At 34.4% G+C, this 13,488-nt stretch overlaps 1 protein-coding gene across 2 annotated transcripts in view; it reads left to right on the plus strand.

The window, feature by feature from the left end:
• The window catches only part of LOC115880340 (zinc finger and SCAN domain-containing protein 10), a 73,308-nt gene extending 60,184 nt beyond the window's left edge, over positions 1 to 13,124 (plus strand). For both annotated transcript variants that reach the window (XM_030897545.1, XM_030897546.1), the window contains 2 exons: positions 10,110 to 11,127; positions 12,343 to 13,124. In XM_030897545.1, the coding sequence (XP_030753405.1) occupies positions 10,242 to 11,127; positions 12,343 to 12,878 (1,422 nt within the window). In that variant the 5' untranslated portion in view covers positions 10,110 to 10,241 and the 3' untranslated portion in view covers positions 12,879 to 13,124. The remainder of the gene's footprint in view (positions 1 to 10,109; positions 11,128 to 12,342) is intronic.
• Positions 13,125 to 13,488: the final 364 nt, after the last annotated feature.

The following is a 13,488-nucleotide window of genomic DNA, read 5'->3' on the forward strand; positions in this document are numbered from 1 at the left end:
TTCCTTCGTGCCGATGTTTGTGGTTTGTGAGAATAAGAGCCTTGTTGAGTGTACTAACGATTTTCGACCTTGCATGGGCGAATATCTTAGCTCGCAAAATGGCAAACAAAAACAACAAATAAAATAATTCATAGAATAACTTACAATTTATTAAATTATAAGATATTGGCACCAAACCTTCAACTTTAGCGTCGATTCCGCAACAAGGGACTTCGTACCTACGGGTGGGGACCAGTTAAACTAACAAAAAACTCTTCAGTTTTGAACGATATAAATGTGGCATGTTTTGAGTGTATTAAACTATAAACCTAGGTATGAGGACAGTTTCTATAGTATTATTTCTCTTTTCTTAAAGTTCAGGACAGGTTAGTTAGATTCTCCGGAATAGTGATCATGGTTTTCTCTGCCGTGCTCTTTTACATGTGAATTCCAGGCAGAGTACGGCACTCCTTTCATTTCATTTAATAAAATAAGTAGGGTTATTTACAAATGTAGCGTTTTATTTACATAACCTATTCTCCTCAAATTTCCCAAAATATTCCTTCTGTCGAGGCCCATCCGAGGTAATCACAATAAAAAAATATTTAACACAACGTAGGTTCCTTTCTTTCATTTAAATTTCTTGTTATACAGATGGCGAAAATATTACCTCTTCAACTTTGTTGACGAATTTGGGTTGTTACACTACAAGGTAAACGGAAAACATATCTAATAAGTCAGCTGATCAAGGGGTCTTATTAATCTTAGTTCAAGCAGTGATTGTCAGCGATGATTTTTTTTGAAACATTGCTTTATAACACTGCTGTCGAGTATCTATCACAGCATTTTTGATCGTAGTGTTTTTTTTTTAATGAAAGTCGTGTCCAAAAATTACCAGAAATAAGTTTTTAAAAATGATCTCCTAATTATTAAATAGGTAAAATACAAGAAATTTGGTGATTTTTTATAAGATCTGGAATTTTTTTGTGAAATTGAAGGAATATGAAAGTTTTTAAGGCTCCATTGAAGATTCTGGCAACATTGGCACAAGGTTTTTGGTAGATACACCCTTTTCTCTTGTTTTCAGCATTATGTTTCTTTCACATATGGAATAGTCAAGAGAGGGATACATCATCATCCTCAGGCTGGTGCACCAATACATCCCCCATTTCTAGATACGAATTATACTAAATTCAACAACTCCTCCAATGTTTCTTCCTCTTAGATTCCCAAAGATTTACTACGATTCTTTTTAGAAAACTAAATTATTTAAATTTCACATAAAAACTGGTTTTTACGAACTATTCTTAGGAATGGTTAATCGGTGCGTAACGATAATAGAGTGCCGCAAAATAAATCAAACGATATCGACAAGTTCCAGGCGTTTGCCTAATTAAAAACGGTTGTTTCTGATTAGGATATTATTTACTATAGATGGCTTTAGAAAACCATGCATGATATATGTGCTCGCTAGAACTAGTTTTACACATACAGAAATATTCCTTAATTTAACAACAATTTATAGCGAGATTTTACCGTATTTATTACATGCTGTTTAATAAACAATATGACATTTTTCTCATTTATATCAGGTGTTACTTTGAAAAAAAAAAAACATTTTCATTAGCAAAACCAGAATTATTAAATTATTTCTAGTACTGACTCTGTAATGTGACTACACTGTATACGATATATAGGGTGGTTCGAACTGTATTCCGGCAACTTCAGGTACTCTAGAATCTCAAGAATAATATCAGGTCCAATTCCGAACTTTTCCTCTATTCGCTCGACTAATTCTACTATTACCGCCATTATTTAGTGGCCAGAGTACTCCCAGTCTATATATTTTCCGATTATTATGAGATTATTATGTTTAGACGGCGGCAGGCGGCTCCTAAATCGACGCTGGTCAGGCGAGCGTATCTTTTTATTAGGTACCACAACTCGCTCCTGTCTCTCGCGGGTAGTACCGTCGCATATAAGAAGGTACTGCGGCTCAACTTTCGTTTAGCTGAAGTCTGTTATATAAAAAATGTCTTTATGTATGCGTTCTAGAAGGCGTTAAGTGTACAAATATACAAAAAATTTCCTGCGGAAATGCGTCATTTTCATTTTTCGGACTTTAGTATTGCGGAAATCTGTGGGGTGCTGGGTGGGGTAAAACATCTTTCGGAGGTATAACAATTCTTGTAGAATAGATAATATAGGTTCTTGTAAACTATAAGTACCTCGGAATGTTGCACTTATTCTTGTTTTTTATTAAAGCTTTACGTAAATAGGGCTGATTCAAAACAAAAAATCATTGGATCATGCAGTTTTCTTTTATATTTTAATAATTAACTGTGATTTTGCAAAAATATTATTGGATTGGTTAGGATTTGGGACTTTTCTTTCTGGAGGGTGCTAAGCTGTGGTTTTTATATTATAATTAGCGATGGGAACTATCGAATGAATTAGACTATCGAAAGGTTACTGAATGAATGATTTCAACTATCGAATGGTTTCATTCGAACAAAATCATTCATTCATTTGTATACTAAAGCATATGTGACAACCTCGCCGTGCGACTAAATGGTTATCGTTAAGCCACGACTATCGAATGCTTTTGATAAATGAAATTTAGTATTCGTTTGATTTTTGTCTGCGTCAGTGCATTATTACTTCTTCCAAATTTTTATAACTTGCCTTCTAAATATTGTGCTATTTTTGCGTTTATTAAAATATTTAAAATACTAAAGTAGTAGTGTTTTTTTTTGATTTTTTGATTGTGTACGTGTGCAGGTGGTTAAAATTTTTCCGAAAATTTGTGTGATTTTCCGATCTTTCAATTATTTAATTTTATACGGTATATGGTCTATTTTTTTAATGGAAAATTTTGAGAAGTAACAATTTTTCAGAGAGATGAGGTGAACTTACAATTAATTTTAAAAATACATATGTATTTGTATTTTAGATGTTTTAGTAATATGAATTAGTTGAACTTAATAATCATATTTAAGTAATGTGGTAATGTGGTTAAGTAAATGGTTATCGAACTCAAATTTTGGAATGAGAAAATTAAATTGATTGATTAAAGTTTTACACGTGCCAATTTAAAAAAAAAGTTAACGATATTTGTATTTTGTTTATGCTAATTCTCTTATATGTAGATTTTTGCGGAGAATACAAAGTAATAAAAAGTAATACACATATAATTTTGATTTCTAATTTTTTATTTATATTTTTCTTCAATTACACTGCATGCTTAGAAAATTAATGAATGTTTATATTTCATGATTTTAAAATTTGTTGTTAATATAACGAATTAGTTCTGTAATTATTATTATTTAATAAACCAACGTTGCCAAAAAATTTAGAGACTATATTATTTTTAAATAGGATCTAATATAAATAATTTTGACTTCTAATTTGTTGTTTATATTTTGCTACTACTTAAAAAAATGTTTATATTAAATGATTTGAAATTTTGGTGTTAATAGGTATAACAAATTATTACTGTTATTATTATTTATTAAACCAGTTTTGCTTAAAAACATTAAAAATCCTTTTCCTATATCCAAAATAAAAAGTATTATTGCAGTGTAACAACAGAATATTAATAAAATAACATGCAAAATATATAGTTATACTATCCCTAACTAACTATAATACCAAAGAATAATATTCTTTGCTAATACCAACTAATACGAATATACGGCAACAGCGCCGTTCATAATGTATTTTCTGTGTAAATACTAGCACCTCAATAAAAAAATAATGTGTCCTTATCTTTATCTGACTCAAAAATCAAAGATGCCGGCTTTTTTCATACCATTGCCACCGACTGCTGTCCGGTTTCTAGGAAAAAAACCTACGTCGCCGGGCGACAACTAAAATCCAGTTTATATTTTATTATAATCGATCCTGACGAATAAATGAATTTTACAAATGAATGAATTTTATAAATGAATGGTTTTTGCTGCCGAATTAATATATTTCAAGGCAGATGACGCATCTATTCGATATTTTTATTCGAATAGTTTTCGACGAATGTTTTCTTACTAGCTATCGAATTATTCGAATGAATTGCAACTATCGAATGTCTCGATAGTATTCATTCGATAGTTCCCACTACTAATTATAATATTTAACTGTGATTTTGTAAAAATATTATTAGATTTATTATTCGATTGGTTAGCATTTTAGACACTGTTAAATAATTTTTTTTTTTGGTTCAAAAGTGCTTCATCCAAGGATTTTTTTCTTTGAAACTGTTCTATAAACATAGGACCTTCTACCAAAAAAAGCAGATTAGCAGATTTCAGTTATTCTAAAGTGCGAAATTTGGAAATTACGCATTTCCGCAGGAAAATTTGTGTTTTCCGTGGTCCACAGTAGCTTTTTAAAGACAAATTTTTTTTTAAAAAAACTGATTTCAGCTAAACGAAAGTTGACCCGGTACTGCTTCGAAACGGTACTAATTTTTGTTTAACTAATTATAGAAAATAATTTATTTAAAAACAATCACATTTAACAGAACGTCATGGGATTTTTTTGCAGAAATAAATGTTGGTAGTACCTACTAGAAAGGTACTTTCCTTAAGGTGACTGGTTATTAATTAAATCTAAACCATACCGATATATTTTCACCAAAAAGTACCCAATTAAACAATTTTCTTCGGAGATATATATTATAGTTTACGAGATGTATGGTTAACTATCGCGGTATAACGGTCGATATAACGAAAACGACGCAGGTTGTCGCGTTATCGTCGCCATCTTTCTAACGATTTAATTAGGAACAAGCGAAACTAACAAGTACCGAAGACTAATGTAGCGGATAGAGATGATAGCCGGGATAAGCCGCGTCTCGATAAAATACTATAAAATTAATTAATATAGTCGAAGGGAATTAATTTTAAATATACCCGCTTGCGTTTGTGTGCAGAGTTAATTAGTAACAATGTTTAATGTTGTAGGTGTGGACGGTATATGCGTCTGTTTGCTTGTGTGTGTGTGTGTGCGAGTCTGGTCGTAAATTAACGGCACGTAGCAGTACCGGCCGCCCCGACAACGCTAGATATGTCTAAAACAGAAATTATTTTGTTTTATAACCATCAGACACTGAGATTTTCAATAAACCCAAAAAAACTTATTAAGCCTTATTATTTAATGTCAGTGATATGAAACAAAATTTATCAGTAACTCTTATTTTTCATGATCGTTGAAAGGTACCGATACAGAAGTCGTACCGAATCTTGATGCATTTTTTCTATCCAATTCTGACAAAATAACTTCTGTTTTTTCTTTTCTTTAAGTGCCTCCACTTTTTCCCCATATAATCCGTACCGGCGCGCACTTATTGCAAAAAACCACGGCCGTTAAGCGCGCGGTACTGCCCGGCAATATTTTTTAATTGTCCATTCGGCCGGGTTCGTTTACTATAATTAATGAGCCATCTTAATTTGAACGCGGCAGTACGTTTTGACATTTCCGCGATATCAATCACTCAAGAAAAGAAAATTTTATTTGTAGTACCACAGATTAGGTATCCTATAAGTATACAGATAAAAATCTTGTCCCTAGTTCGTGGTACGAAAATTGTTTTTTATGACGATGTGCAAACGAGTCAAATTTCTTGTGCGCAAAAATAAACTCGCGTAAAATAACAATAAACAGCGTAATAGAGAGATATCGCTAAACCGAATAGCGTGCGTGGACGTTAATAAGGCCAGGTGTTATTTCGTTTACGTGAGGTGGTATTAACTCTCTTCATTTATAGTTATCCGATCGGAAAGAATTCTGTTCGCGTCGCGTCCGCTAATTAAACTTAACCTAACTTTGAATTTAAAACTTTGAAATTGTTTTGTTTAGTAGGTATTTTAAAACAAAAGGGCTAAAGTGCTAAAAAAATCTCGCCGGCCGGCTGCGGTTGTCAAATACCCGCACATGCCCATTTAAGCAACTTTTAAACGTTATTTAGAAATAGCGCTTGGTGTAATTGATCCGCAAATTACGTCAGGCGGTAACGTTATTAGCGGGTGTTGCGTTAAAAATTGACTCGCGCATATCGTAACCATGATAACGTACGCGTAAATACTGGATGACGCTATTCGGTATTCCGATATCTCTCTAATAACTGTGCCGGTCTGGCGCTGTGCACAATTTTAGAGGCCATAAGTGGGCGTGCTATGTGCGCAAACTAGTCACCTAACTATTGCCCGATTCCGAAAATTGGAACCACGAAAAACAATAAAGAAAAAACAAAGATTATAACCTGTGGTAGTACTTACAAAATATTATTATTGTTTCTAACTTATTAGAAAATATTTAACAGGTAGTACCATTTCAATGGATTCTAATTAATAAAATTAAATATTTCTTTGATTGGAACAGGTTTGGCGATATAACCGAGACTGCCCTCTGTCCGGTTCTGCGTGTACAGCTATAGCGGCGACAAAAACCACCCACTAAAAGGCACCGAGTACCGCCGGATGCCGACGACAAGCGGTCTGGCCTTTTCGGTACGACCGGCGGCGTATGTGTTCAAGACCGCGCCATCGTCTGAATACAAATGCGTCTCTTTTTTGTAGTACCTCCCAAGCGGATTCTATCATCGCCGATGCAAGTACAACCTTAAGAACATATCTGCTTCTTTTTTTTCTTTGGTAACGGTACTTCCAGAAAGCATAGCGTCGATTTTAATTTTAGTATTATTATTAGTCTCAAATTAGTTGTTTGTTTACAAGATTTCAAGATTCTTATTATTTGTTGTTAACTGTTGATTTTTAAGACTGAACAAATAAAAAATTTTGTCCAGGCTTAGTTAAATAGATTTAGCCAGTACTTCTACGTGATAAATGCGAGATTTAGTGCCAAAAGCAGCTGAAAAGCCCGCACAGTCGAATCGAAATAAAGAATTATCCGCAATATAGTTGTTGTTTTTTCTTTAAAGTTAGAGACTGCAGTTGTTCAGCGTTTCAGTGGCGTTTTCTATGTTAGATTTTATATCGCTAAGTGTTAAAATTTAATTTTTGAATTTTACTACAATAATTAGAAAAATTAGGACCCAAATCAATCACAAATTGCCTTATATCTATCCAAAATAGTACTTTAGCCGCAAGAGTAGATTAAATCGTCCCATTACTGCCAAAAGTCACTTAGTAGGGCTTTTATTTTTTTAGAAATGAAAAATAATTTTAAAAAACAATTTTTTTTAATAAAACGTTCATAGACTTGGTTATGAAACCGTGTTCCCGTAGATTACTTAAATACTAGTGATGGGAATAATCGAATTATTTTCACCATCGAATAATTAGTAATAATTCATATTTCACAATCGAATTAATAATTCGAATTATTTAGTAGTATTATAAATTTAACCTAAAAATAAATTCGTCCCAGCTAGTGCTCGTCTAGGGGCTATTTTAAACAAATTCTGAACCATTGCCATACCTATATTCTACTGAATAAAAATAAAAAAAATATTCTTTATTCAATGTATTTTATTAATTGTGCTGAAGCCTGTTTAATAAATTAAAACCATAATTTAATGTTTTAAATTTAAAAGTGCCGAGTTTATGATTGTTTCAATTCCTATTGAAAAGCTCATATCTAAAATAAAAGCTTCTTCTAAAACGATATAAGTATGTCCTTGTTTACGTGCGGTTCGTATTTCTTTTTATTTTATCAGTTTCAATCAATAATAATTATTTAGATAAAAGAAGAAAACTAATTTTAGTGTTCGGTAGGTGTTCGGTGAAATTTGGGTGAGATGGAAATGAACTGAATATTAGTCTTTTTCTGTTCTGGAACGAAATGAAAATTTTCACTTAAACTGATTTATTCCGACGTGGTATAGGAAATAACAATGATTTCTGGATTTTTCTATATCGGATCGTTCCTTTCTTTGTCGATTACCTTTATAAATCAGTTTAAGTGAAAATTTTCAGTTCGTTCCGAACGAAAGAATACTACTAATAGTACTATACTAATTATTAATATTCGTATTCGTCCATAAGAGGTTATATTTTATGTTCATTTGTAATTCGGTTACCACATATATAATATAAAATACTACTAATTTTTATCTCGATTATATCGAAAAAGATAATTCGAATTAGTTAGTTTTAATTTACTATCGAATTAGTCGTATTATTTAATTCGAATTTTCCCAACACTATTAAATACCTACAAATTTTCTAAAAAAAAATAAAAATTAACAAATTTTTTAAACACAACAAAATAATAATAACTAAACAAAACTAGAAAAGTCATTTTTACTACAAATCACAAGCAAATAAAAATTAATGCGTAGCCAAGAGTCATAAAATTCAAGATTTCTCTGGGGGGGTGCCCAGCAGTACCGGGGGAGGGGTCGGCACCCCCGGGCACCCCTGTAGTTACGCCAATGAGTATAGGTAGGTTAAAAACTTTATTTCTTCTCGGACGTTTTTTAATTGCTTCCATTTTTGAAAATGTTTGTATTCTTTTTCAAAAGTTATTCGGGATTTATTCGTTTGTCGCCTCAGCCTGAATATCTGTTGGTAATTTACTTATTTCGTTTTGAGCCATTTCTGGCTCCAATTCAATCAGCAATCGACACGAAAGAGAGTTAAAAAATATTGACTCAAAACTGACAAATTTATTTGTCAAATTACATAGAAACCAACGCCAACCCAGCACAATATATTTTCTACTCGTGATAAATTCCTTGAAATAATAATTTCTGAATATTTTTTAAAACGTAACTCGCTCTGGAAAAAAAATTGTTTTATACACGACGATAAAATTGCATTATCGTCTTCCGAAATTAATTCTCATTAATCTCTTCGGTATAAAAAATAACTATAAACAAATACAGTAGGTAAATTTTAGTATTAGGACAAAAATAGGGTAAATTAAGGGACGAAAATATTTCTCCACACCACTGATTCTTTTTGGCGCACCCCCGCAATGCACCACGTCCATCCTAGCCCGTTCTCCCGATACTCCTCCTCCTCCTACAACTATTCCTCCAAGTCTATGTCTCCCTCTTTGACTCTGAACGGTCTTCTTCGAGCTATAGTAGCGCCACATGACGTTTAGTTAAAGCCTTTAAAGTTTTCAAAGCTGGCGACATCGTAAATCTTCAGGTGTGGACGTAGAAACAATTTTAAACACTAGTGTGAACGCTTAATGTGCGTGTGTGTCTTTCTTATTCCTGGAAGAACGTGACTGTGGAAAAAGTGTGTTGAAGATTGCGAAATATAGTATGAAGTATTGTATGTTCTGGTTTAAAATAATTTCGCACGTATTTTTAAACGTTTCTTTTTTCTCTAATACGGTATATTAAATTTAAACACTAATATTAGTTAAATTAAAGTAGTTATGTTGTTATGTAAGCAAATAAATAGTTAAGGGTCTTAGAATACACGGAAAAAAATATAATAAACTCCACACAATTGTAGAAAACACTGCTGCATTTTGGGTCTAAAATGGTGCGAGGCATCGGTGCGTTGTAGCTTTTATTTCTGTCAATTTCTAGAACTCCAAAATACTTAAATATACTTGATTTTATACGAAAATAGCGAACAAGTGTGGTGGTAATTCTCACAGTTTGTGTCAGAGAATATTCAGATTGTACTATTTAAAATTAAGATGAAAATCATTATTACAAATTGTAACACTACTAGCTATATTTTTTTACACAATTTGATGGTACTCTATGGGGAAGAATAATAACTTAGTTAATACAAACATTATTATGTGTCATACATTTATAGAAATCTAAGTACAATGTTGTATTTTTTTTATTTTCATGTTTTTTTTGAATCTCCACTATTGTGGATTATTCTCAAAAAAATACATTGAGTTAGTTGACTTAGAAGACAGTAGTACCTACCTCAGAAGCTTTTATTAATATTAAAAACAATTCTTAATAACAAAAATAAAATAATTTTTTAACTTAATTAATTAAGTTAACTAAGTTAATTAATTAAGTTAACTAAGTCAATTAATTAAATTAACTAAGTTGATTAATTAAGTTAACTTAGTTACTTAATTAAGTTAACTAAGTTAATTAATTAAGTTAACTAAGTTAATTAGTTAAGTTAACTAAGTTAATTAATTAAGATAATTAGCTTAACAAATTTTCTCTCTTATTGTTTCAGGTTCTGGACATCACACCACTGTCTCGCCACGACGCTACGCCAATATTCTCCCCTCGTCCCCGCTTTTACCCCTCAATCCCACCCGTTGATGGTGCACTCTCCTTACCCCCGTTTGCCACCCACCACCCAGCGATGACGATGGCCGAAAGTGCCTTGGACCCGCGCTCCAACATCTCCCATGACAAGACCAACAACAATCATCCCACGGTGCTCAATCACAACCACCGGCAACACGTCAGTACATCTGGGAAGCTGCGAAAACGAAAAAGATTGAGTCAGGTGCTGGATAAGCTTACCACAGGGAGAGAGGATGGTTCTGGGTCTCACCAGAACTCCCCGACGATCAATAATAATGTTTATAACAATAACAAAGGTGATGAGGAGGCTTTAAAGAAGAGGTATGCCGGGGAGGTGTTTAGATTTGATGTCCCGACTAAGCAAATCAATGAGGAAGAGGACTCAGTGTTCAGTCCGGCGAGCTCGAGTAACAAATCGCCTCACAGCTCTACAGAATCGCCTAGAATCAGCTTCAGTCCTCTTAGAATCAAGGAGGACGATGCCAGTCCGTCTCCTCCGTTATTTCAGAGACCTCCTCTCTGTCCCTGCTACCAGTGCCTCACTGGAGCTGGCCAACATCCACCTCCTCTACACCCTTACGATCGTTTCTTTCCTGCTTCGCCAGTTAGTCCTTTAATTCCAGCATCTCCGGCTCCTCACAATTTCGAGAGGTACCTGCACTCGAAGTATCTGCCGGATATATTCCGGAGACGGAGTCATTCGGACTCTGACTTGCCGTTGTGGTTGGAGAAAAGTACTACTAAGAGTGAGAAGGGTGTGAGATGGCCGCACCAGTTGGCACTCTCTTCGTCTGGAGGTTCGGCCGAAGTGACTTCACCTCAGGAGTTTCCTCTGGATCTGTCAGTAAGGGGGGTGAAGGAGAGGGAGAGGGTGGCAAGTTTGGAGTGTTTGGTGCCGAATGCGTTGCAGTTGTTGCCGCCAGGGTTTTTGCCTCCGAGAGGTATGTATTTTTGAGTAATATCTTTGTAATGTATAGAGTATGTCTCCAGTGCCGGACTGTCTTTACAAGAGGAAAAACTTTTTTATTGTTCACATTTTGAGAAAAATGCTTTCTTCATAAAAAATTTTGCGTGTTCTAAAATGGTTAATCCCGTTTATGTTTTTCCAAATTTCCATACCGTTTTAGAGAAAATTAAAAAAAACTTGAAAATGCAGTAGAATTTCTTCTAACTCCTAAAAATCAAAAAGCGTTTCTCTGGTAATATAAATTTTTTGCTGTTTTAAAATGTTAAAAAAGCACAAAATTTATTTAGTTCAATGCTAAGGAAGAGTGATAATAGTTATTGGATGTGTGAAAATTAACAACAACAAAAAATATGATAGATAAAGTAAAGTAAAGATTTGAAGTTAACGTCTCTTTTTTGCTGCCAGGGCTAATCTGGACGGGGCCTACTTTGTTTACGCGGAATCCGAACCGCGATCCTCGACCATATCGTAGTCAATGGCCTACCGACTTGGCAAGTGTCGAAATCGACCCTTACTCACGAGATTTCCGATCTCATCCGGCCTCGAACCGGCGTGAATGAGCAGTGTGTGTCAATAGATTTTACACTTTTGCCTTTATTGGACAACAGCATGATAGAGTTTCGAACTGGTCACCCGTCCGTCCACTAGTATCGCCTTACGTCGCTTAACTTCGGTGTTCTAATGGGAGCCGGTGTTTTGACGTAGCTGGGCCGTAGCCTCGGTATAGATATTTGGAAAATTATAAAACGGGACTAACCATTTTAGAACAAGCAAAATTCTTTATGAAGAATGCATTTTTCTCAAAATGTCGATAATAAAAAAGTGTTTCCTGTTGTAAAGACAATACGGAGACATACTGTATAGAGTCTTAAACAGGCTACTCACTAGGCAGTATGATGAGTAACAAAAAAAAATGGCAAAAGGAGTTGTTGTCAACAAGTTTCCTGCGTGTCTGTTGGTCAAAGTGTTACTAAGAACGTTGACAAACATCTTGCCCAATCTGCTCCCTAGTGTGTGGCCAGCTTTAATATTTTATTTTGTCCCACTACTTTTAATAAACGTTTACTTAATTTTCTTTCATTTTCTCAAATAGAACACTTAAAAAACACATTATTTTCTGAGATAGAATAGTCGAACATTTGATTAACTTTTAGAGCTAAATTTCCTAACTCCACATTACTTGTTACAGGCGCTGTATCAGTACCCGTAGTCAAAGGAGATGTAGCCTCACCCACAACAAAAGAATCTGTAGCCTCCCGCTACAATCTCGAAGTCTCCCCGGTCGTGGAAGAAATGCCTCCAGGCTCCGACGTAGCTTTCGTATGTCCAGTTTGTGGCCAAATGTTCTCACTACACGACCGCCTGGCCAAACACATGGCCTCACGACACAAAAGCAGACAGTCAGGGGGTGAGACCACCGCCAAAGCCTATCTCTGCGAGGTATGCAAAAGATCCTTCGCACGCAGCGACATGCTCACGAGGCACATGAGGCTGCACACCGGTGTCAAGCCTTACACTTGCAGGGTTTGTGGCCAAGTGTTCTCACGTTCCGATCACTTATCGACTCACCAGAGGACTCACACGGGCGAGAAGCCGTACAAGTGTCCGCAGTGTCCTTACGCGGCCTGCAGGAGGGACATGATCACGAGGCACATGCGTACTCACACCAGATACGAACCGGATAATCTCAACGTACATCCGGTGGTTAAGACTGAACCACAGTGACGTCATCGTGATCGTTTTCGTTATTTTCGAATTGAGAAGAGTGTTATTCTTTAAGTTTTTTTTGTTTTTTTTTTATGGGCGAATTATGTCGTTGTCTAGTCTGTTATGATTAAAGGTTTTGTACAGGGTGTTCGGAACTTGCGGTGCTTGCCAGAAATTAAGATATTTTTCAGAGAACAAAGACAGATAAAAAATATTTTTTTATATTTCCAAATAAGTCACACAAATTTAAAAGCGACTATTTAATTAACGTTAATTCAGTGGCGTAGACACTTGGTCTTGCTACATAGTTTTAAACAAATTTATTTTTTAAAAACTCATTTATTTTTTTGGTTTTTAAATGTTAACTTAAAACATCATATTCTGGAATAGATTATTTTACGTAAACTTTATTTTATTATCTATACAGGGTGAGTCTTAGATAAGTGTACATATTTTTTGGGGGAAATCCAGTGGTTCTCAAAATTTATCAAAAAATCATTTTTTTTCTATTCTTTTGGACATATGTTTCTTTTATCTTCCCAGACCTGAAAATATGTATACTTATTTAACGACCACCCTGTATAAATTGGGATCTTGACTCTATTACAGAAAAAAAAATAAAAAATGG

This window comes from Sitophilus oryzae, unplaced genomic scaffold (genome assembly GCF_002938485.1).
Source record: "Sitophilus oryzae breed Bouriz unplaced genomic scaffold, Soryzae_2.0 scaffold_1621_pilon_pilon, whole genome shotgun sequence".
In the NCBI taxonomy this organism is placed as follows: Eukaryota; Metazoa; Arthropoda; class Insecta; order Coleoptera; family Curculionidae; genus Sitophilus; species Sitophilus oryzae.